Source organism: Mauremys mutica, chromosome 7 (assembly GCF_020497125.1).
Source record: "Mauremys mutica isolate MM-2020 ecotype Southern chromosome 7, ASM2049712v1, whole genome shotgun sequence".
Lineage (NCBI taxonomy): Eukaryota > Metazoa > Chordata > Testudines > Geoemydidae > Mauremys > Mauremys mutica.
In genome coordinates this window covers 65,760,640-65,785,042 of record NC_059078.1, presented here as the reverse complement: position 1 = coordinate 65,785,042, position 24,403 = coordinate 65,760,640, and the positions used below count along the sequence as shown (strand labels likewise).

The following is a 24,403-nucleotide window of genomic DNA, read 5'->3' as shown; positions in this document are numbered from 1 at the left end:
CCTCTCTGCTTATTGGCCCCCGTGTCTTAGTCTCAGGCCTGGTCTACACTAGGACTTTAATTCGAATTTAGCAGCGTTAATTCGAACTAACCGCTCAACCGTCCACACCAGGAAGCCATTTAATTCGAACTAGAGGGCTCTTTAGTTCGAATTCGGTACTCCACCCCGACAGGTGGAGTAATGCTAAATTCGACATGGCTAGCTCAAATTAGGCTAGGTGTGGATGCAAATTGAACTTAGTAGCTCCGGGAGCTATCCCACAGTGCACCACTCTGTTGACGCTCTGGACAGCAGTCCGAGCTTGGATTCTCTGACCAGCCACACAGGAAATGACCCGGGAAAATTTGAATTCATTTTCCTGGCTGGACATCGGGGCGAGCTCCGCAGCACCTGCAACGATGCAGAGCTCTCCAGCAGAGGAGTCCGGCCAATCCAAGAATAGAAAGAGGTCCCCAGCATGGACAGACCGGGAAGTCCTGGATCTGATCGGTGTGTGGGGCGAGGAGTCTGTGCTGTCGGAGCTGCGCTCCAGCAAGCGGAATGCAAAGACCTTCGAGAAGGTCTCCAAAGCAATGATAGAGAAAGGATACAGCCGGGATGCAATGCAGTGCCGCGTGAAAATCAAGGACCTGAGACAAGGCTACCAAAAAGTCAGAGCGGCAAACGGACGCTCCGGAGCCCAGCCCCAGACATGCCGCTTCTACGAGGCACTGCATGCCATTCTAGGTGGGTCTGCCACCACTGCCCCACCAGTGACCGTGGACTCAGTGGATGGCATAGTGAACCTGGACAGTTCCTCCTCGATGTTCGCCGATGGGGAAGATGAGGAAGGGTCTGTGGAGGACGGCGCAGGCGACAGCGAACACAAAACCGCTTTCCCTGACAGCCAGGATCTCTTCATCACCCTCACAGAGATCCCCCACCAACCCTCCCCGGCCGTTAACCCGGACTCTGAATCAGGGGAAGGATCAGGCGGTAAGTGCTCTAAACATGTAAACATTTATTTTTTATAAAACAGGTATAAAAAAATAGAAATACTATATATAAAATTTTCAATGAAAAACTATATGAAAAGTAGGTCCACACATATACGGATTGAACAATAATCCTCCAGGGACAATTCAAGAAAGGTCTCATTTAGGTCCTCGAAAAGCCTCCGCAGAAGGTTCCTGGGGAGAGGTGCCTTGTTGGGTGCTCCGTGGAAGCACACTCTTCCGCGCCAGGACATCCTTATGTAGATGGGAATCATCGCCTCGACAAGCATGGCCGCATATGGTCCTGGTCTCTGCAGGGCTTCCCTTAGCATCCGCTCTTTGTGACTCCGAGGGACCCGCATCAGGATGATCTCGTTCATGAAATGCTGCATCTAATTAGGGCAATTAGTGTATTGTTACTGTTGTGAATGGTTGACTTTTACTTTGCATAACAATGACCCTCGCTTAACAGCCACGTGTTGTAGGCCACATAGGAAAAGCATACATTGATCTTTCCCGTGCACTGGCGGGAGTGGCTGGAAAAGGGTCAGAGTATATGATTTCCAGATTGCCTTTAGCGGGAGGGCACAGCTATCCATTAACTGATAAGCAGAATGTACTGTAAGGCTTACCAGGACTGTCTGTTAGACGGATTCAGCTGTCTCTCCCCACTTGTCCGCTCTCCTGTGCAATGCCGCAGCCAATGAGAGCGTATTCCGAAACCTCGAACTTGGCCTGAGATCTCGTGAGACTTGTTGCCCTGTATGGTCTTGTTCAGAGAAACTGACTAGACTGTGTTCACTGTTCGCAAACATGTATCTGTTCAAGGAAATCAGTTACTTTTCCCATCACACAGCTTCGGCTCTTTCCCCGACTGCCCCGGCATCCCCCTCGCAGAGGCTGGCGCAGATTAGGCAGCGAAAGAAAAAGACTAGGGACGAGATGTTCGCGGAACTGATGGCCTGCTCCAGAGCCGACGCGGCAGAGCAGAGACAGTGGAGGGGGACCCTATGTCAACAGCATCGCACACACAGCGAACGGGAGGACAGGTGGCGGCAGCAAGACCAGCAGGCGACTCAAATGCTGCTTGGGCTAATGAGGGAGCAAACGGACACGCTCCGGCGCCTTGTTGATGTTCTGCAGGACCGCAGGCAGGAGGACAGAGCCCCCCTGCAGTGTATCTGCAACCGCCCTCCCCCGCCAAGAAGTCCTGCCCCCCCCCCCTCACCCAAAAGTACAAGACGGAGGGGCGGTAGGGACCGTGAGAACTGTCACTGCACCACTGCATAGCGCTAATGTACCACACACCTCTCACGCTATACATTTGTAGAAGTGCTTCCCTTACAGGCTCACCCAGTCCCAAATCCAAGTTTCATCCCCCCACTGTGTATTAGATTATTAAAAGCTGTTTGCTGTTATTCACTGTTTCGGTCACGTCTTTCGTGTCAGAGGATTTTTGTGTGTATGGGGGGGGGAGGGGATTTATAATTCCACGGTATAGCCTACATTACCAGGGTACAGACTTGGGGGCATGATCAACTGCAGGGCACACACACACTGCAGTCAGTAGGCACCAGGGTCACTCTGTGTGGTGTATGCTGCCCCGGGTTATTCTGTGATGTGTATGCTTGTCCAGGGTCCTAGCGCCTGCCACCCCCTTAATGTTAAGGCACGCTGCCCTTACCATGCACTTCCACCGTAGCAACGAGCCTCTCCGCTGCCCTGAGCCCCAACAAGAGCCCTCATCCACGGACAGATACTCACCCTTCCCCCACACCCCTCACCCCTTCCTACGCCCAAACCCGCAGCCCACTGCCGTCATCCAAACCCCTATCCAAAGAAGGCACCACTCGCCCCTTCCTGCAAACCCACCCCTTCCTGCAATCCCTCCCCTCCATGCACAACCACTTGCAACCGTCCCCCACTCCAGAGACCTATGTAGGAGCAGGAGGATGTCATTCCTCTATGGAACAAGCGGTCTGTACATCAGTGCACACCGTGCCCAGCACAGTATGCGTCCATGTTTCAACACCTGAACAGAAATGCAAAGTAAAACAAACATTTATTAATAATGAGTGTAACAATTAATTTGCTTTAAAACGTGCTTTGGAAGGGGGGGAAAATTGGAGAACGGGGTATGTAACCGCAGATCTCACTCAACACAGAGACACAGGCCCAGGGTCAGTTTCTCTTGAAAGCAAGTGGAGAGTCATAGGTTACCCTGTTCTCCGAAGAAACTTGCTTTCAAAGCCTCCCGGATACACAGCGCTTCCCGCTGGGATATTCTCTCGGCACGGGTGTCTGGCTGAGCGTAAACTGCAGCCAGGCGATTTGACTCAACCTCCCATCCGGACAAAAAGGTCTCGCCCTTGCTCTCACAGAGATTGTGGAGCACACAGCAAGCAGCAATAACTACGGGGATATTCTTTTCGCTGATGTCCGAGCGAGTCAGTAAGCTCCGCCATCTCCCCTTGAGACGTCCGAAAGCACACTCCACCACCATTCTGCACTTGCTCAGCCGGTAGTTGAAGAGTTCCTTCTCTCTGTCCAAGGCGCCTGTATAGGGCTTCATGAGCCAGGGCATTAGCGGGTAGGCTGGGTCCCCGAGGATCACTGTAGGCATCTGCACATCCCCAACCGTTAGTTTGTGTTCCGGGAAGAAAGTACCTGCCTGGAGGCGTCTAAACAGACCAGAGTTCCTGAACACACGCGCGTCATGAACCTTGCCCGCCCACCCAACGAAGATGTTGGTAAACCGTCCCCTATGGTCTACCAGTGCTTGCAGCACCATTGAAAAGTAGCCCTTTCGGTTAATGTACTCGCTGGCCTGGTGGGCTGGTCCCAGGATAGGGATGTGAGTCCCATCTATAGCCCCACCGCAGTTTGGGAATCCCATTGCGGCGAAGCCATCTATGATGTCCTGGACGTTTCCGAGAGTCACTACCTTTGAGAGAAGTTGTTCAACGATTGCGTGGGCTACTTCAATCACAGCAACCCCCACGGTAGATTTGCCCACGCCAAAGTGGTTCGCTACTGACCGGTAGCTGTCTGGCGTTGCAAGTTTCCAGAGGGCTATGGCCACTCGCTTCTGCACACTCAGGGCTGCTCGCATCCGGGTGTCCTGGCGCTTCAGGGCAGGGGACAGCAAGTCACAGAGTTCAAGGAAAGTGCCCTTACGCATCCTGAAGTTTCGCAGCCACTGTGATTCATCCCAGACCTGTAGCACTATGCAGTCCCACCAGTCCGTGCTTGTTTCCCGGGCCCAGAATCGCCGTTCCACACCATGAACTTGACCCATTGCCACCATGATCTCCACGGCGCGGCGTACCCTGCTTTGTGAGAGGTCTGCGCCACTCTCCTCACCGCGCTGCCGGAGCCTCCTCGCCCGATTTCTCAGCAGCTGACTGTGGAAGAGGTGGACGATAAGGTGCGAGGAGTTGACAACAGCCATAAGTGCAGCGATGATCGCAGCGGGCTCCATGCTCGCAGTGCTGTGGCGTACGCGCTGTAACTGACAAGAGAAGGGCGCGAACAGATTTCCCGCCAGAGCTTTCAGGGAGGGAGGGCGTGATTGACGGTTCAATGACAACAGTTACCCAAAAGCACCCTCGACACATTTTTCCCCCAGGAGGCATTGGGAGCTCTACCCAGCATTCCAATGGGCAGCGGGGACTGCGGGAACTGTGGGATAGCTTCCCACAGTGCACCGCTTCCAAAGTCGATGCCAGCCCCGTTACTGTGGACTCAGAAATTCGAATTAGTGTATTTACTGTGGATACACAAATTCGACTTCATAAGGTCGAATCCACAAATTCGACTTAAGTAGATTCGAAATAGTCTTGTAGTGTAGACAAGGCCTCAGCTCTTAGTTACTACCTCCTTTCAAGAAAACCCCTACGCAAGGGGCAACTTCTGGCTTCCAGCTCCCCCAACTAACTACCCTCCTTCAAACCCACTTCAGTGAAGCTTGCCAGCCGTTCTCTTCAACAAACAATGCCTCATTACTTTTGCATTTCAGCTGTTGCCCCCTGCATTGTTTGTCTCAAATACAGACTAGTACACTCGCTTTTGACATATTATGAGAACTATGGACTCTACAGTTTATTGTGCTCTCATTCAGCAGCCATGACTAACACATGTTTTGCTGCCAAATGGAGTATTTAAACATTACTTTGGGGAAAAATCGCTCATTTCTAAGGCTAGAAATTGAAGAATCCTTTTTCTACCGCTCCCACCTCCAGCCCTCAACACACATTCAAAATGGCTGTCGCGCTCAGGTTATATGACAGAAGATGCCCACACCAATCTAGTGGTAAACATATCTAACAAGAAAAAACTGTCATTCCCAAATCTAAGTGTATGAATTTCAAGTCCAGATGAACATATAGGAAATTTAAAAACCCAATGTCATAACAAAAAGAAACACCACTTAGAGTTAAAAAGCTTATTTCCAGCCAAGCACCAGAAGGATCTTCAATAATGTGTTATATCTCATTCTTAAAAACATTCTAGAGTCAGCTGAACTGATCTGAATTATTTATTTAATTATTTTTAAATTATGACCTATTCGGGACAGTCATCCCAACCGGAATTGAGAAGAACCAAAGAAATGAATGAAAAGTAACTTCATTTTGTGCATCTCATTAACAATTATTTCCCAGAGATGTGCACAACAGACATCATGATAGCGGCAAGTAAAGTTCTGTTCACAGCTACTTTCTGAGTTACCATTCTTTATTACAAACCAGCATGCTTGGCTGATCCTTCCCTACTTCCCTGAATGTATCATGTTTGTCTGTCAAACACCACTTGCTTTTCAGCTACTTTCCACTGACAGCACAGACTCTATAATTTACTTCGTCAAAGGCCTCAAGAATAATTAACTGAGGCACTCACCTGCCTGCTGTCTTCATGTCTGCTGTGAAGTTATTTACCATATATTGCCATTTGGTACCTGCACAATTCACTGATAAAAAACACTGTTCAAGAAGCCACAATATTCTCTATTAAGAAACAAGTCATCTAATCATCACATTCACCATATTAGAAGCCATTTTGCAATATCTACACAGTATATTATAAATCTACCTCCTACAAAAAAGTTATATTTCCTGGATGAATGCAAGAGGCTGGAGGAGAATCCAATGCCAGAAATCACAAGTCTGGAAACTGCACCATTGCTTCTGGCAATCTAATGTCACCTGGTCAAACAGCAGTACATAATCCTCTCAGAGGATAAAGCAGAAAATAGCTGCAAGCATCATTATGTTTAACAAATATTTTTCTCTTAATGCTATTTTTCATGGACTAGATTTATCATAGTGATGTTAAATAAGATGTGATTGCAAGTAATTTAGTTTTAAAAAACAAAGCTTTCTATTGTAATGCGTTAATTAAGTTGTCTTACTTTTATTGCTAGATTGAGAGACATCTTTGATCACCCTTTTTGGCCATGTAACTCTTAAGGCATCTTGTCTACTGTGTGAGGATGATCCCTTAGCAAGCTACAACTTGCCTTGCTTCCACTGACATCAATAAAAATAGGTCTGGGCCCTAAAAGAACACATACTACCATTTGTTTCATTCGTAATATAAACTGAATTAACCGTTTTCTCCTATCAGATCTCTTTCTTGTTTTCTCTCCCATCCTATAATCTTTAATGCATACCAAATGCTAAAAATCTATACATTTGCAAGCATTGAAGTAGTTGACTGTCTAGCAGATGGTAACCACCATTCCAGTTATATCAGCCATTTCTATATGAGATATGAGATGTTTCCTTTTCTGATGCAATAACCTCTCAATGGTCAAAATGCAAAATTCAAGAACTGTTATTTAGATTTGTATACAAAAGAAAGGAGGACTATCCCAAATGAAAGCACCATGCCATAAATTACAAGACAGAAATAAAATTAAACTGAACACAAAACTCCCCTGATCTTTATTATGACCCCTTGACAGGATGAAATACCATTCCAGTCTTCTGTGAACTGATTTTCTCCCATCAAGCTAAATCTCAATAAAGAAACTTTCTGTATCTTAGCATTCCTTCCCCATTTCCCCAAAAATGGCTTTTAAGGAGACCAAATCAGGCTTTTTACATTTTCTAATCAGATCACTATTATTAAATCGGAAAATTCCTCACTATACTACAGCATTGTCAGTTCTTCAAGCAAATGAAGTTTAAGTAGGATGAAAAGATTTCACTGTTGAAAACTACTTCAGCCAAAGCCCATGACATCCCCACCAAAATGCACATGAACTTTCACAAACATGTTTTTGGTCTTATGCTATAACCAATGATACACTAGTACTGTAATACTTGACACATCATACCTCAAGTGTTGATTGTATGTGAATTTGTATTTCTATCGTAGCCCAAACAGTAACAACAAGGGGACCTTATTCTTTTGCTTCTCTTGTTAAAATAAACTAATGCCAGAAGTGACTAGGAGAAGCCATTTTCCTTCTCAACGAAAGCCTTAATTTCCACCATTGCAAGCAGCCAACTGTCCTCACAGTTTCAGCAATTACAGTTTCATTCCATCCACTGCAGGATTAAGCCTTTTGAATGGTATCACAAAGTGTCACTACCCTAGATCAAAGGTGAGCAAGGAGATAAATGGGTAGATTTTAGGGTAACATACTTACCTCATAGTCCATTTGAGGTCTACTATCTGTTTTCTCCCTCTTCCCTAAGAGGATTTCCCTCCTAGCAAGGATACTATTCAAGAGTATTGCGAGGAGTATTCTCCCCCCCCAAAAAAAAAAAAAAACGTATTGCCAACTTCAGTGCACTTTGTTCCTGTTAAAATCTTCTTTAAGATTACATTACAAAAACGAGTGCTGCTTAAATATTTCAGGAATAAACTAAATGTTTGAAAGGAATTACTCTTCAAAATCTTGCACAAAACACAAAGAACAAAGTCTTTGCCCAGCTCCATTACTTTGGTAAATGCAAGAACAGAAGAGTAATCCTCTTGTTTAGCATCAAACACATGTACATGAGGAACACTATTAGTGTTTTGAGAAGAAGCAGAAGTTTCTGTACAATCCCATTAACAAATTTGTGTTTTATGTTCATAGTTTGTTTTGGTTTAGATGATGTCCTTCTCAGTGAAAGTAAGTAGAATGTTAGATAATAAGAGTCATTAGTATTTACAATGCACAGACTTGTTCTTCAATGCCTGTTTTGCTCCGCTATCTCTTGCGTATCTGAGATCGTAATCAGTCCTTCAGAGTTTACTATGGAACAGGGTATCATCTATAATAAATTAAAAATAGTAGCTAACACTTACCTATTAGAAGAACAAGATTCTACAGTCTTGCTTTCAACTGACAATTTTTAGAAGTAGGCTTAGGGTCTGCTCCAATTGAAGCCCATGGAAATAAGACCATTACCACACTTGGAGAAAAAAGTCTGCTTATGCCAAAGTAAACTGTGGAATTCCAAGTTTGGAAAGTGTAACCTTTATACAACAGCCCAGTAATGATGAAGTCCTTGGGTTCTATTCAAAACTGCTGTAAAATTCAATGCAAGTTAAAGAAAAATGTCTCCTTTCAATAGGTTTTTTGCACAATCCTATGGAATTCTTTATGTTGAATTAAATTTTAGAGGCCTTCTCCATAAGGAGAGTTTTGTTTTAAGAGTTTTAAAAAAATATATAGATGCCTAGATTGTATTAATTCATTTTAACACACTATCTGGAAAGACAATATCCCAGAACTTTGAAGGTCACAACTGTAAACATGCAAGGAAGATGGGGTAAAGGAGAGCACACTTACTTGTAACTTTGCTACCGGTGAAACACTGCTGGACTCATTCTCCCTTCCTCTCCCCCCCCCCCCCCCCACACAGAAAAATGTTGATTTGCTTGTTTTCCAGCAAAGAGCAAATAAAAACCATGCAAGCTTTGTATTGTGTATTATTTGGATTGATACTAAAAGCTTTTGATAGACTTACTTGTTCATTATTCCTCCACACATACCAAATGTGTTAAATAGAAGATAAATTGCTATTTTAAAATAGTGGTACTATTTTTATAGAAATATATGATTTGATAAGACAATTTGATATACTTTTTTTATCCTTATCCAAATAGAAAGGACATGCATATAGCAACTGAAAATATGAAAAGGTGGAAAATAGTTAACTTTTGGCAACACAGCCTAATTCTGCTCATACTGCACTTGAGAAACCAAACAGTGTCACATACCTTAACAAGTTGAAACTGAGGTCTAGCCTTTTTGCAATACCTCCATATTTTCTTCCTAGAAATTCTGGAATTTCTTCGCAATCTTGACTAATGTAGGACACCTGCAAATTAAAAAGAGGAACTATTTAATAAATGAACAATTTATAGTTTCTCATACTGCTTCTTCTCATTGATCTAATGACATGGCAAATAAAACAACCAACTAACCAGTCACTACCGCCTTCCAAGCTACATCAGTTTCAATGCTATGGACTCCACCCAGAGTCTCACTTTTCTCCCGCTATGATCAGCTTAACAGTCATTAAATCATAGCTGGATGTAAATTGGGTTGGGATTTCCTACCTTGGGGAAATCCATGTTTGCTGGCATATTAGTAATTTAATTTATAATATATTTCCCATTAATACTGGTCAAAAGTGAATGAGGATTTTTGGGTGCCCAATTTGAGGCACCTTAGATGGAACTGGTTTTCAGAAGGCTCAACACATTCTAAACCCTTTGATACATCTCAGGTCAGGCACCCAAAATGTGATGAACCAAAATCATTAGTTACTTCTGAAAATTTAGGCCAGAATTTCAAAGCATTGTACAGTCAGTCAGTCCTCACAACATCCCTATGAGGCAGATATTATCCCCATCTGTATAACTGGGAAACATCAGAAAGGCCAAGTAAATTGCCAATTACCAGTAACGAAGCTAACATCATAGCAAATCAGCTCCAAAACTAAGCTAAACCCTCAGAAGTTCCTGGTTCACAGTCCTGTGCTCAGACAATACCACACCCTTGTTTATAATATTTTTTTAGGCAAACTGTTAGTAGCAAAGTGCGTAGACTACTAGGATTTGTCTCTGAGCGAGAATGAAGTGGCTGATGATACCTCCACAATATCCCCACACTGTAGGTGGCAATGTTTATATATCCTGCTACACTCCAAAAACTGTGGTTGAAGTCTTAGGCCTGGTCTACACTAGGAGGTTATGTCGAATTTAGCAGCGTTAAATCGAATTAACCCTGCACCTGTCCACACAACGAAGGTATTTAGTTCGACATACAGGTCTCTTTAGTTCGATTTCTGTACTCCTCCCCGACGAGGGGAGTAGCGCTAAATTCGACATGGCCATGTCGAATTAGGCTAGGAGTGGATGGAATTCGACGTTAATAGCTCCGGGAGCTATCCCACAGTGCACCACTCTGTTGATGCTCTGGACAGCAGTCCGAGCTCGGATGCTCTGACCAGCCACACAGGAAATGCCCCGGGAAAATTTGAATTCCTTTTCCTGTCTGGCCAGTTTGAATCTCATTTCCTGTTTGGACATCGGGGCGAGCTCAGCAGCACTGGCAGCGATGCAGAGCTCTCCAGCAGAGGTGTCCATGCAATCTCAGAATAGAAAGAGGGCTCCAGCATGGACTGACCGGGAAGTCTTGGATCTGATCGCTGTGTGGGGCGATGAGTCTGTGCTTTCGGAGCTGCGCTACAAAAAATGGAATGCAAAGACCTACGAGAAGGTCTCCAAAGCCATGAGAGACGGAGGATACAGCCGGGATACAACGCAGTGCGGTGTGAAAATCAAGGACCTGAGACAAGGCTACCAAAAGATCAAAGCGGCAAATGGACGCTCCGGATCCCAGCCCCAGACATGCCGCTTCTACGAGGCACTGCATTCCATTCTAGGTGCGGCCGCCACCACTACCCCACCACTGACTTTGGACTCTGACGATGGGATAGTGTCGACGGCCGGTTCCTCGGAGATGTTCGCGGACGGGGAAGATGAGGAAGGAGATGACGAGGATGAGGCAGTCGACAGCGCTTACAACGCTGATTTCCCCAACAGCCAGGATCTCTTCATCACCCTCACTGAGATCCCCTACCAACCCTCCCCAGCCGTTAACCCGGACCCTGAATCAGGGGAAGGATCAGTTGGTACGTGCTTTAAACATGTAAACATTTATTTTTAACAGAGCAGGAATATTAACTATGTGAAAAGAAGGTCAATATATAATGGGGATAGAACAGAAATCCTCTTGGGAGATCTCCACGAAGCTCTCCTGGAGGTAATCGAAAAGCCTCCGCAGGAGGTTCCTGGGGAGAGCGGCCTTATTGGGTGCTCCGTGGTAGGACACTTTTCCATGCCAGGCTATCAGCAGGTACTCTGGGAGCATTGCCTCCACGAGCATGGTGGCATAGGCCCCTGGTTTGGCTGGCTTTCACGCAGCATGCAGTCTCTATCTCTGTCAGTGATCCTCCTCAGGGTGATCTCGTTCAGGGCGTCCTGCTTTGAATTAGGGGCATGTTAGTATTGGGAATGCTTGACTGTTCTTTACATAACAATAAGCGGCGGTTTACAGCCACGTGGTGGAGGTGGTAGAGGGGCAGCATACAGGGATCTTTCCCGGGGACAGCCGCGAGGGGTGGAACAGGGGCAGAGTTCATGCTTTCCGGATTGCCGGCAGCAGGAACTTGCAAACGCTATGACCATTGCTTTGAGCATGAAAGGAGGGCACTGATATACATTAAGTTTTAAGCAGCCAAAAGTCTACGGCTTATCATGTCTGCCTGCTACACGAATTCTGCTGTCCTGCCCCGCTTGTCTGATCTCCACTGCAAGACCCCAGGCAATGAATGCGAAGGCCGAAAATTCGAACTTGTCCTGAGTGCGCATGAGATAGGTGCTGTGCATGGTCTTGTTCACAGAGACAGACTAGACTATGTTCATTGTTCGCAAAAATGTATCTTTGTAAGGAATTCACTCCCTTTTTCCCATCACACAGCTGCGACTGTTTCCCCGACCTGCCCCGGCATCCCCCTCACAGAGGCTGGCGCAGATTAGGCGGCGAAAGAAAAGGACACGGGACGAGATGTTCTCTGAACTTATGGGCTGCTCCCGAGCCGAGGCGGCACAGCAGACCCAGTGGAGGGAGAACATGTCTCAGTACCAGCGCTCACACAGCAAACGGGAGGACCGGTGGCGGCAGGAGGACCAGCAGGCGACTCAAACGCTGCTTGGACTAATGAGGGAGCAAACGGACATGCTCCGGCGCCTTGTGGATGTTCTGCAGGACTGCAGGCAGGAGGACAGAGCCCCACTGCAGTGTATCTGTAACCGCCCTCCCCCCGCCACAAAGTCCCATACCCCACTCACCCAAAGTAACAAGAAGGAGGGGCGCCAGGGGCTGTGAAAACTGTCACTCCACCCCTGCACAGTGCTCAATTACAGGAAGGCTCTCATTCCCTAAATTTTGAGACGTCCTTTCCTTCCTGCCTCACCCAAGCCCCCCATCCCAGTTTCATCCCCTAACTGTCTAGGTGATAATAAAAAAGACTTTTCTGTTAATTACTGTTTCTATCATGTTCTTTTAGAGGAGACTGTGTTTCAAGGGGGGAAGGGGGTTGGTAATTGGACAGGTCAGTCACCTTTACCAGGGTACAGACACGGGGCAGGTTCAGCAGCAGGTCACACACACAGTGCAGTCTCTAGGCACCCTGGTCAGTCTGGGAGGTGGTTTTCATGTTCTGTTTTGGGGGTGCTATGTGACTTTGTGGCGGGGGAGGGTGGTTAGAGATCTTATGCAGCGGTCCTTATCCTGGATCACAGAGCCACGCAGCAGCTGATCTGTAACCGTCCTCCCCCGCCACAAAATCACATAGCCCCCACACACAGAGTCCCGAGAAGGAGGGGTGGCAGGCTCCATTGAAACAACCAGTCCGCCACCGCGCACCGCTCTAGGAGCAGGAGCCTGTCATTCCTCGAGTTTAGAAGCGGTCTTTGCAGCACTACACACCCTACCCACCACAGTCTGCGTCCCAGTTTTAACCCTTTACCGCGAAACCAGTACTAAAGAAAACGGTGTTAATTAACAAAGTTCCATGTATTTTATTTTTAAACGTGTGTTGGAAGGGGGGGAACGGGGTATGTAATTGCAGAGGATAGTCAACATTAACTGGGTAAAGAAACGGGGGCAGGTTCAGCTTCTCTGTAAACAAACTTAATAGTCACAGGTTACCCTGCTCACTGAGGAACCTAGCTTTCAAAGCCTCCCGGATGCACAGCGCTTCCCGCTGGGCTCTTCTAATCGCACAACTGTCTGGCTGGGCATAATCAGCAGCCAGGCTATGTGCCTCAACCTCCCATCCCGCCATAAAGGTCTCCCCCTTGCTCTCACAGAGATTGTGGAGCACACAGCAAGCTGCAATAACAATGGGGATATTGGTTTCGCTGAGATCTGAGCGAGTCAGTAAGCTTCTCCATCTCCCCTTCAGACATCCGAAAGCACACTCCACCACCATTCTGCACTTGTTCAGCCGGTAGTTGAAGAGTTCTTTGTCACTGTCCAGGGCGCCTGTATAGGGCTTCATGAGCCAGGGCATTAGCGGGTAGGCTGGGTCCCCGAGGATCACTATAGGTATCTCCACATCCCCAACAGTTATTTTGTGGTCCGGGAAGAAAGTACCTTCCTGCAGGCCAGAGTTCCTGAAAACACGCGCGTCATGAACCTTGCCCAGCCATCCAACGTTGATGTTGGTAAAACGTCCCCTATGGTCCACCAGTGCTTGCAGCACCATTGAAAAGTAGCCCTTTCGGTTAATATACTGGCTGGCCTGGTGGTCCGGTCCCAGGATAGGGATGTGAGTTCCATCTATAGCCCCACCGCAGTTTGGGAATCCCATCGCGGCGAAGCCATCTATGATTACCTGAACGTTTCCCAGGGTCACTACCTTTGAGAGCAGTAGCTCAACGATTGCGTTGGCAACTTGCATCACAGCAACCCCTACGGTAGATTTGCCCACGCCAAAGTGGTTCTCTACTGACCGGTAGTTGTCTGGCGTTGCAAGTTTCCAGAGGGCTATGGCCACTCGCTTCTGCACAGTCAGGGTTGCTCGCATCCGGGTGTCCTTGCGCTTCAGGGCAGGGGACAGCAAGTCACACAGTTCAAGGAAAGTGCCCTTACGCATGCGAAAGTTTCGCAGCCACTGTGATTCATCCCAGACCTGCAGCACTATGCAGTCCCACCAGTCCGTGCTTGTTTCCCGGGCCCAGAATCGCCGTTCCACAGCATGAACATGACCCATTGCCACCATGATGTCCACGGCGCGGGGTCCCGTACTTTGTGAGAGGTCTGTGCCACTCTCACACTTCATGTCCTCACCGCGCTGCCAGAGCCTCCTCGCCCGATTTCTCGGCATCTGACTGTGAAAAAGGTGGACGATAAGGTGCGAGGAGTTGACAACGGCCATAAGTGCAGCGATGATCGCAGCGGGCTCCATGCTCGCAGTGCTGTGGCTTCCACGCTATCACTGACCAGAAAAGTGCGCGAACAGATTTCCCGCCGGCGCTTTCATGGAGGGAGGGCGGGAGTGACGGTTGAATGACAACAGTCGACACATTTTCCCCCAGCAGGCATTGGGGGCTCGACCCAGAATTCCAATGGGCAGCGGGGACTGCGGGATAGCTACCCACAGTGCACCGCTTCCAATGTCGACGCTTGCCCCATTAGTGTGGGCTCACAAAGTCGAATTACTGTCCTTAGTGTGGATTCACACGTTCGACTTTGTAAGGTCGTTTCCACAAATTTGAGTTAAGTAAAAATCGAACTACTCTGGTAGTGTAGACATACCCTTAGTGGGGAGTCTTGAAAGGAATGAGACCTAAAACAAAGAGCCTGAATGCCAGACATTAGCTGTAATGAATTCTAGACCTAGGCTGGATCATCTCTCCAGTAAGCCACTTACACCAAGGAAATGGCAACCCTGAATAGCTACTAAAAATCAATAGAATTATGAAAAAAATAAAAGCTGACATTTGTAAGTTTTGCACTGCAGGAATCGTGCCTTTTATGACAACTTGCTGCTTAGTTGGGTATCACAATATTTAATTCTAAGCGATTTAAATGCTAAGTTAGAGTCCCCTTTACAGTTCATCTACAAAATGCCCATCCATTCAAATTCCAGATAAGGAACAAATTAACAACAAAAATATTTCATGTTCTCTGAAATATAATCAACCCTACAGGACAACTTGCCAATGTATTCTTCACCTTTACTAATCATCCCTGTGTTTCATCCAGTCTTAAGATGCCTGCAATCTGATAATACAATATTGCATCCCCTTTAATTCATTCTTATTCAGTAACTTCAACTGAGAAAGATAGTTGACTACAGTGAAGTAATTTTTTTACTTTGAATACATGAGCTGAAAAATAGAGACCTCAAAGTTCAGCCTAGCAATTTCTTCCCTCTTCTTCATTACATCTTTCTTCATGGCTCTTGCAATAAATTCTAGTACGAAGACACAGACTTGCCTTTCAGAACTACAAGGAGGGAGAAGAAAAGGGATTTCTTTGGATAGCTGACATCCTAATGACTTGGAAATACTGGAAGTCCTCTTAAAAAAAAAAATCTTACATGCATACGTCTTACTTGTATAATGCCTTTCATCCCAAAGGACCATAAAGCACTTTACAAGATAGATGTCTGTGCATATGCATGTATTTTAATAAACAGATGATTCAGTCAATCCACCACTGAAACGCAGCCACCTCTGAGGTGTAATGTACACTATGATTTTGCCTCCAAGATCACAAAAAGGATCATTTCAGTAGTAGATATAAAATGGGAATTTGGTGGTGTCAAGTCTAGTGGACACAGTAAAAGACTGGGAGTCAGAAGAGATCTATTTTAATCCTAGCTCTGGCATCAATTCACTGTGTGGCCTCAGTCAAATCACTAAAGGCCTAATTTGCTCAACCCATCTGAAGAGTTGACTCTCGACCTCTCTCTGACCAGGCCAAGTGCATGCTCTCAAAGCATGGTGACATTTCCATATTCTTTAGCCTCTGTATTGGTGGAGCCTACGTATCGGTAACCAGATGGGTTTCTAAAATGAATGGGAATACATGTCATTTAGACTCTGCCCTTCCTCTTCCTTTTTTGCAGGGGGGGGGGGGGGCGGAAGATACCTCAAGAATGATGAGCTCCTGAGCACTTGTACTTCCTTCAGGATCATCTGGCATTCTTTCTAAAACAGAAGGGATCTTAAACTTCGGTATCCTAGTCAAATCCAGCTTGGGTAAAGACAATACATTCTGCTCAAATTATGCTAATACAAAGTATTATACTATTAACACAGTGTCTTACCAAAGGATTTAAGAACATTAATTAAAGCCTCTCAGCACCTTTATAAGGTATTATCTCCATTAAACTTTGGTTCACAGACCTGTAGAAAAACTTTCAATTTTTGCTTTATAAGAAGTTATTCACAAATCTGATCGCTGGTGAAATTTCTTACATTTCCAACAGCTTCTCAGGGCAAGGATGAAATTCCATACCTGAGACATTAAAGTGAATTCCTGACCATTCACCGTATTCACAGTGGAAGCAGCTTCTTGCATTAAAAATTTTTTTTTAAAAAATTAAAACACTTTTTCAGTGAGACATTTCCCTTCTCCCCCCCAACTTTATTTTAGTTGCCTATCAGTGTCTGCCCAACCTGAGTGCCACACATTGCAGTAGGACTCAACATCAGGGGAAGAATGCTTCCTGAAAAGACTTTTCAAACCACTCGAAAGGCAGTATTGACATTCACTATAAGAATCCAGATTATAGTAGTACTACTATAGATTAAACTGCTTATGGAGAAAGACAACACCTAGACAATCAGATCCTCATCCATCACTAGAACTCCCAGGTGCTATGATAATGCCAGTAATGTATTAATAAGATTTCTCCAAATTTGTTTTTACTTCCAGCTTAAAGCAATTTACCAGGAATCAATACAAGCTATTGTCCCTGCCATATCCCCCCTCCCCTGCCCCACTTCCTTCATAGCAAGGATCAGCCTTCAAGTACTGGTCCCTCAACATTCCCATTGCTCATAGATACTGAAATGTATGGTGGCTGTCCAGCCCACTGCAATACCTAGGTAGAGTGGAGCACCATAATGTCCAAGACTCATTCCTTTGCTCTTTTGGATATAAGATTGCTTTTTATTGTCAATAAAACTGCTCTCCAGATATCCTATAAACCAACAAGGTTGAGGGGACTGGAAAATGCCAAGGATCAGTAATTGAGTCCAGAGCCTTCCATATCTAGTTTTCTAGTACAAATCCAAATCAGGGTTGGTAGTAACCAAAAGTTGCTATCTGACAGCTGTTTGGTGCCCTATATGGGGTAACCAACCTGGACCAAGTTTAGAAAGTTTATAATAAAACCCCAAATAAGGTGGGTTGTGTGATATTTCAGGTTTTAGTGTGAATGTTTCACATCATTATAGCTATTGATAAGTTAGGGAAGAATTGGGGGCGGGGGCATGTTAAACACACATTTTAAATTGACATTGTCACCTTCACTAGCCCATCTTTCCTCACATAGTTTCAGTACTGGAGAGCATAACCCAAGTTACCTTCACTGTGACCATTTTACAATGACATTGCATTGTGAGCAGTGTGGTTACACTCAATACAATGTCATTAATTCCATGAAGAATGTTTCCAAATATTATATATAATCTTTAAATGTTATGAAAAATCTTAACATTGATGCACTCTCACTGCAACAGAAATATACATCTGGAGAGTGTTACTAGTCAGTTAAGCATTATCCTGCATACTGCTAGAAGCTCATGTATTCTTCTGTTAACTGAGTATCATGAAGAGAGAATCAGATATTTAAAATACATTGTAGCTAATATTCATATCGATGTCTGAAAGAGTCATGTTTTGAAACAAACTTCATACTACTCAGAACACATTCAAATTAAGAAAATATTTAGTTTAGAAGGGATATGATCAGACTCTAGGGAAGTAAGAATCATCCATTCTATGCCACAGCATACCACAATGACCACAGAAGTCGTTTCTTACAACAGCTGCAAAGTTAGCCAATTGCCAGCATAATCATTTCTAGAAGCAATACATGGAATTCACTTAACTAAAATATCTGTAAAAGGAATGATCCTATTCGAGAAATGTTTAGCTGTGAAGCACTTTTGGTACAATAATGTAGTATTTTCATATAAAAGGTGTTTTGTTTTGTAAAAGGTCAGACCAAAAAACAGGGCACACACTAATTCTTAAGTGGGAGACTTAAAGCTAAAGGAGTGAGTTCGGTGCCTGACTCCCACAGAAAAGCAATGGAAGTTGGGTTCCTTACTCCCCTTTGAAAGTCTCCCCATAAGTAAATGACATTATACATATGAAGAACATGTGTTTCTCTGCTAAAATGTGTTTACTGTGCTTACTTTTATTCCCCATCCCCTTCATATTTTCATTTATTCTTTAAAGAAATTAGTGATTTTGGAATAGGTGAAAACCTTTGGAAAGGGGAGTCCTCTAATCATCCATAAAAAAATATACAGATCAATCAATAATAATATAAGCTTTCTCCCTCAATGCACACCGCAGTAGGATTTATCTTCTTTGTACACCGCATCCTCAAAAAGGTCAAAGGACTATGCACTACTGTCCATGGCCCATTCAAACTTGGCTAACAGTCTGGGTCCTATTAGTGACAAGGGTGATAGTGGTTTCTCTCAACAGGTGTAAATTGTCATTGAAGCTAATGGAGATGACAGTTTACTCTAACTGAAGATCTCAAAAGATGCCCACACAAGCTAAAGACATTCAAGCACTACCAACCTGGGTGAAATTGAACCCATGACCTATTTATTTATAGGCTTTTCTATTATCTGAAAAGCTCCATAAACTCATTCCCAACTCTAAGCTCTCCAGACAATATATCATTACAAAGCCTGACAAGCCACAGAAAGGAAAGCTTCCATTTCAGGTAAAATGACAAGTATCAGTGGTTTTACAGAGACACAAAATGCGATAAAAAGTTATTTCCTTTTCAAATATTGTATGCACTATGGATACATATTGTATATCTATGTACGGACAGTGTGGGAATGCCTCAGCAAGACATACACATGCACTGAAGTGGTTAACAATTATACTTAACTCTATAGGTATTGCTTCTAAATTGTCTTTAGAAGCAATAATTCACTGATTAATTTCACAACAGCTGCATGTGATGTGATTTATTTATTTTTACAAACAACTTTCTCCAACCATTGCGTGAGAAACATCCTATCTGATTTTCTGAAACACATGCTAAGTGCTCCCCATGGAAACACATTTAAAAACATATCCATTGTAAATACAACAATTAAAGAAACAATGCACTACTGTTGGGGGGCGGAGGTGTTTGGGGGAGAATCTGGAGTTTGTACCATTAGTAGATTATGAGACTCTCATGTAAGAGAAATATACTAATAACAACCTCTCAGGAGTAAAAGCATTTTGTATTTACACCTGGGCAGACAATTATGTTAATAAGAGTTTATTTAAAGTAAGAGATATGTTTTATTGGAGTATAAAGTGAAGGTAAACTTATGAGTCTAACCTCAGCAAAAGCAAGTGACTAAAGCAATTTCCCCCCCCTCCAATAACTTAACCTGTGTGAACACTGAACAAGTAAAAACTAAACTCTTTAACCTTTAACTCCTTTAACCTCTCTAGAATAGCTTCTCCCAGCCCCCGCATGCCCTTTGCACCATTAATTACAACTAAGAAGGGATAGGGTTGGGGTTTTTTTGTTTGGTTGGTTGGGTTTTTTTAAAATTACTGAAAAATAGCCAGGCAGGCCTGGTACCACCACCAGACAGACTCTCCACGTTAAAGGAAAAACAAGGTGTGGAAGAGGGACAATTCTCTGCGCAACAAGAGGCAGCATAAATAAATCGGGCTCTTTAGGGGGGGTGGGAAATACACACCCCCCCCCCCGAGTAAAAACAACCCCAGGCACAGGCTATCTCCAGCTACAAATAAAACATGCCCTGAAGAGACGGACCAGACACACGCACGCTGTAGAAGAAAAAGGAAAGTCCCGCCAGAAGTGCTACTGCTGGGTTTGCAAACAGCTGGACACAGACACTTACTTGAGCTCCATTTCCCACGACCCCTGCCATCTCTGCACACTACACACGGCCTGGGCTATGCCCCCTCAGCTGCAACCCTCTTGGGACACGGGGAAATGTAGCTAGCTGCAGGGTTTGGGTTCAGTCAGTGGGGCTCTGCTTGGGGGGGGGGGGGGAAGTCAGTCACTCAGCTCTCCTCTCTCTGCCTCTATTAAGGGCTCAGCAGCTGCAGCTGCTACTTCCTCACTCGTCAGCTGATCCCGAGCGGAAGCATGGCTCCGCTGTGCTAACGCAGCTGCCTGCTCCACTTGCGAACCGGCGCTGCAATGCAAAGCACGGCTCTGTTCACAGGGGCTACACGCTCGACCCGACAGAGGTGGAGCCGGGGGTGGTAGGGCTGCCCCTCCCCCCAGGGCTGGGCTGAGCTGAGGGAGATGGGGGCTTCCCACACAGAGCCCCCTGCCGAGGGGGAGGGTATAGGGGCTTCCTTTGGGTTGCCACCTTCAAAATGCAGAAGAACCCAGCCACTCTCTCCCCCACTGCCAAAAATCAGCCACTAGCCACCTCACACCACCGCCAACAACAAGGGTCCTATCATCCCTGGGCTAGCTGCTTGTTAGCAAAAATGTTTTAAAGAACCGCTTTACACACACAAAAACCAGGACTGGTCTGAGAAAGAAGCACTGCATGTGACTGCTTAAGTCCCCACCATCCAGCATTGGTTTGTTCTCCTGCTGTGGTAGCTGAGAGGATGGACAGTTGTCATAGATTCAAATTCTTTCCCCTACCTCCTTCACGAGCAGAAGTGGGAACTCCCAGCCAATTCAGTAATTTGGGACCCCAAAACATCAAGATGGTTTTGAAAGTCATAATGAAAAATCCCACTGTATTTTACAGTAAAACCCTATGCCACTGTGTAGTGGTGTTAGTCATCGATAGAGTTTGGAGCTAGTTCTTGGAGAACACTTGTTTGTTTTCATTTAATAAGATCTTACCAGAAATACATTTAGAATTCTCTCGTAAAGGCATGGCAAATTAGTCCTTCCAGAAACTGACCCATGAAAATCTGGGCTACCCCATGGGATGGGTGGCATCACTAAAAATGGGTTGGATGGAATAGTGATATTGAAGGCTTCCTGTAAGGATATCAAACCAGATTTGTCAAGGCAATTAGGTACTTAAAGATGCAGACAGGTGCCTATTGGGAATTTTAAAAGTGTGTAGGCAACTAATGCCCATAGGCACATAAGTACTTTTAAAATACCACTCAGCACCCATCTATATCTTTAGGTGCCTAAATACCTTTAAAAACCTACTCCCTTCTGCCTCTTTATTGAAAATCTATAGTTCAGAGTGTGACAGCTATAGCAAGTTCCTGCCATATCCTTTGAAAAACCTTATTGAAATAAGTTTAAGTTTCTTTGGAGTCAGCTGTTTTAAATGACAAGTTTATGTATTATTGTAGGCCAGGATTGTATGTAACCTCTCTAGGAAGGAGATATGACAGATGTGAGGCCTGGGAGTTAACAGAACTATATTGAAAATGTGCCAGACAAGAATGGACTTTGGGGACAACAAATCTTAAATGAATTTCCTGGGGAATCCCTAGGGAGAGGTTAAGGAAAAGTCCCCCCCCCCCCACTCTAGTTATGCAAAAACCTAGCCAATTGAAGCTATGCCCTGAGGAGAAAGTGACTGTTTGCTGGTAACCTGTTCCTGTGCCTGGAGATCAAAAGTCCAAGCTATATGAAGAAACAGCTAAATTGCCCAATTGGGTCCTGGTATGATCTTGTAACCAGAAGGAAAACCCAACTGTGGATTTGAAGGACTGACACCTACCCAAGCCCAAGGATGGAGGTGGGGTGGCCTCTAGTAAGATTGTTAGCATGCATGTAAGTTATTTTATTGTTTGTAATATGCTTACTGTGTAATGCTGTCACTTTAAGAATATATGAAGTTGCTTAGAAAGAGCAGTGTGGTGATTTGTAACTGTGGGCAATTGCACTGTTCATAGGCTTCAGAGAGAAAGCAAAAAGCAGTCCTGGGCTGTTTACACAGTCTGGCTTGCTGAAGGTGTAGGCAGAGAACTATGCAGCCTTAAAGATTCCCCAGTCATGAAGGAGTGAGGCACAGGTCTCTGCTCAAGAGAGGTAATGGCTGGGAGGCAGAAACCTGAAAGTGACCACAGATGGGGAGCCCAGGTAGAGTTGCCCTGAAACTGATATACAGATTGTTTCTGCAGAAACCAGGTGCAGGTTGAGAGGGGATATAAGTTTTGTGTGTGCCCCTTTAGGTGAATATATGCGGCTCTGAAAAACTGTCTCTGTAGTTCATTCAATGAAACAGTGGAAACTAATAATGTACTTGCTGCTCTGTCTCTTAACCCCATCAGGAAGTATAGTAGATACAGCTGTGGCATCGTTTCTTAACTACAGTCTCATTCTCTCCTTTTCCTCTGGCTACTCTGAAGGGAACTGAGAACAAACAGGTTAAGGACAATTTAAACACTTCTATTTTTTTTTATTTTTCCCAGTGCATTTGTATTTAACATGTTAACAAGAATACACAAAAAAAATCATATATAACTAATCAACAAATCACTTCTGGGCTCCTTCTCCATTGCCTTGCCCTTTGTGTAATCAATTACAGCTGTGCTAAGTGGCTGCCAAACACTGCCAAATCAGGAGCCACCAATGGAAAGTAGCTCTGCAAAGCCAGTACTTAAGCACACACCTAAACAGTACTAGGGCCACCCAGAGGATTCGGGGGGCCTGGGGCAAAGAAATTTTGGGGGCCCCTTCCATTAAAAAAAAGTTGCAATACTATAGAATACTATAGTCTCAAATTGCCCCACTTGCCCCCTCCCCCCAGGTGGCCCTGACCAGTATCAGATTAAAGAATTTAGGGGCCCCACAAAACTATGGTGATTTCTCCCTACTGCTTCCACACTCCCTTTCCCCAGGGATGGGAAGCCCTGTGGAGGGGAGGAAGAGCAGGTCCTGCCCCTGGCAAATCCCAGGGGATGAGGATAGGGAGCCTACCCCGCAATGGCTCTTGTCCCACGGGGCTGGTTCAGCTCCCCTTTCTAGGCTCTTGACTCTGGCCCACTGGTCCAGGTGTATCTCCCCTCAGTGGCTGCGGCCCCCCTGAGATGGGGTCCCTGTGCAATTGCAATTTGGTTGATCCAAGCCTATGAGTAACTTTAACCACATGAGTAGTCTCATTGAAGTCATGCTTAAAATTAGGCGTAAGTACCTTGCTTATGTACCTTGCTAATTGGAGTCTTAATTTATTCTCCCAGCATGGAGAGAGAATCTCCTCAATAGCATAGGGTAGCTCTAGAGGTCAGATCAGGGATATGCCAGAGGATGAGAGAGAATGACTAGAGCCCAAAAGCTCTCCAGTGAATCAGCTGGAACAGTCCTTTAGGTCAGGAGCCAGTGCAAGAGGCCGGAAGTTAAAGCAGCCCTCAGACTTCTCTAATTTTCACCAAAGACCAAATTGGCCCTCAAACAGCAATCTGATCAGGTAACTTAAAGTCTCCCCCTCAGGTCCTTCACTAGTCAAGTATGGTTGAATAAAATGATAACATTTAACTACCCTTCTGCAGTCACTTTCATCATCATCATAGATTCTAGGGCCAGAAGGGATCTTGAGAGGTCATCAAATCCAGTCCCCTGCGTGCATGGCAGGACCAAATACAGTCTAGACCATCCTTGATAGACATTTATCTAACCTACTCTTAAATATCTCCAGAGATGGAGATTCTACAACCTCCCTAGGCAATTTATTCCAGTGTTTAACCACCCTGACAGTTAGGAACTTTTTCCTAATGTCCAACCTAAACTTCCCTTGCTGCAGTTTAAGCCCATTGCTTCTTGTTCTATCCTTAGAAGCTAAGGTGAACAAGTTTTCTCCCATCTCCTTATGACACCCTTTTAGATACCTGAAAACTGCTATCATGTCCCCTCTCAGTCTTCTCTTTTCCAAACTAAACAAACCCAATTCTTTCAGCCTCCCTTCATAGGTCATGTTCTCAAGACCTTTAATCATTCTTGTTGCTCTTCTCTGGATCCTCTCCAATTTCTCCACATCTTTCTTGAAATGCGGTGCCCAGAACTGGACACAATACTCCAGTTGAGGCCTAACCAGCGCAGAGTAGAGAAGAAGAATGACTTCTCGTGTCTTGCTCACAACACACCTGTTAATGCATCCCAAAATCACTTATTCCAGTGTTTAACCACCCTGACAGGAACTTTTTCCTAATGTCCAACTTAAACCTCCCTTGCTGCAGTTTAAGT

The 24,403-nt window shown here is 45.0% G+C and overlaps 1 protein-coding gene across 5 annotated transcripts in view; it reads right to left on the bottom strand.

Annotated features, from left to right (window-relative positions):
• LRMDA (leucine rich melanocyte differentiation associated) overlaps positions 1–20,295 on the bottom strand; it is a 981,216-nt gene extending 960,921 nt beyond the window's left edge. The window contains exons 1-2 of one of the 5 annotated variants that reach the window (XM_045025044.1): positions 20,124–20,295; positions 9,192–9,292 (exon numbers count right to left, since the gene is read on the bottom strand). In XM_045025044.1, the coding sequence (XP_044880979.1) occupies positions 9,192–9,292; positions 20,124–20,153 (131 nt within the window). In that variant the 5' untranslated portion in view covers positions 20,154–20,295. The remainder of the gene's footprint in view (positions 1–9,191; positions 9,293–20,123) is intronic. The other 4 variants (XM_045025045.1, XM_045025046.1, XM_045025047.1 and 1 more) reach the window with 4 other exon arrangements.
• Positions 20,296–24,403: the final 4,108 nt, after the last annotated feature.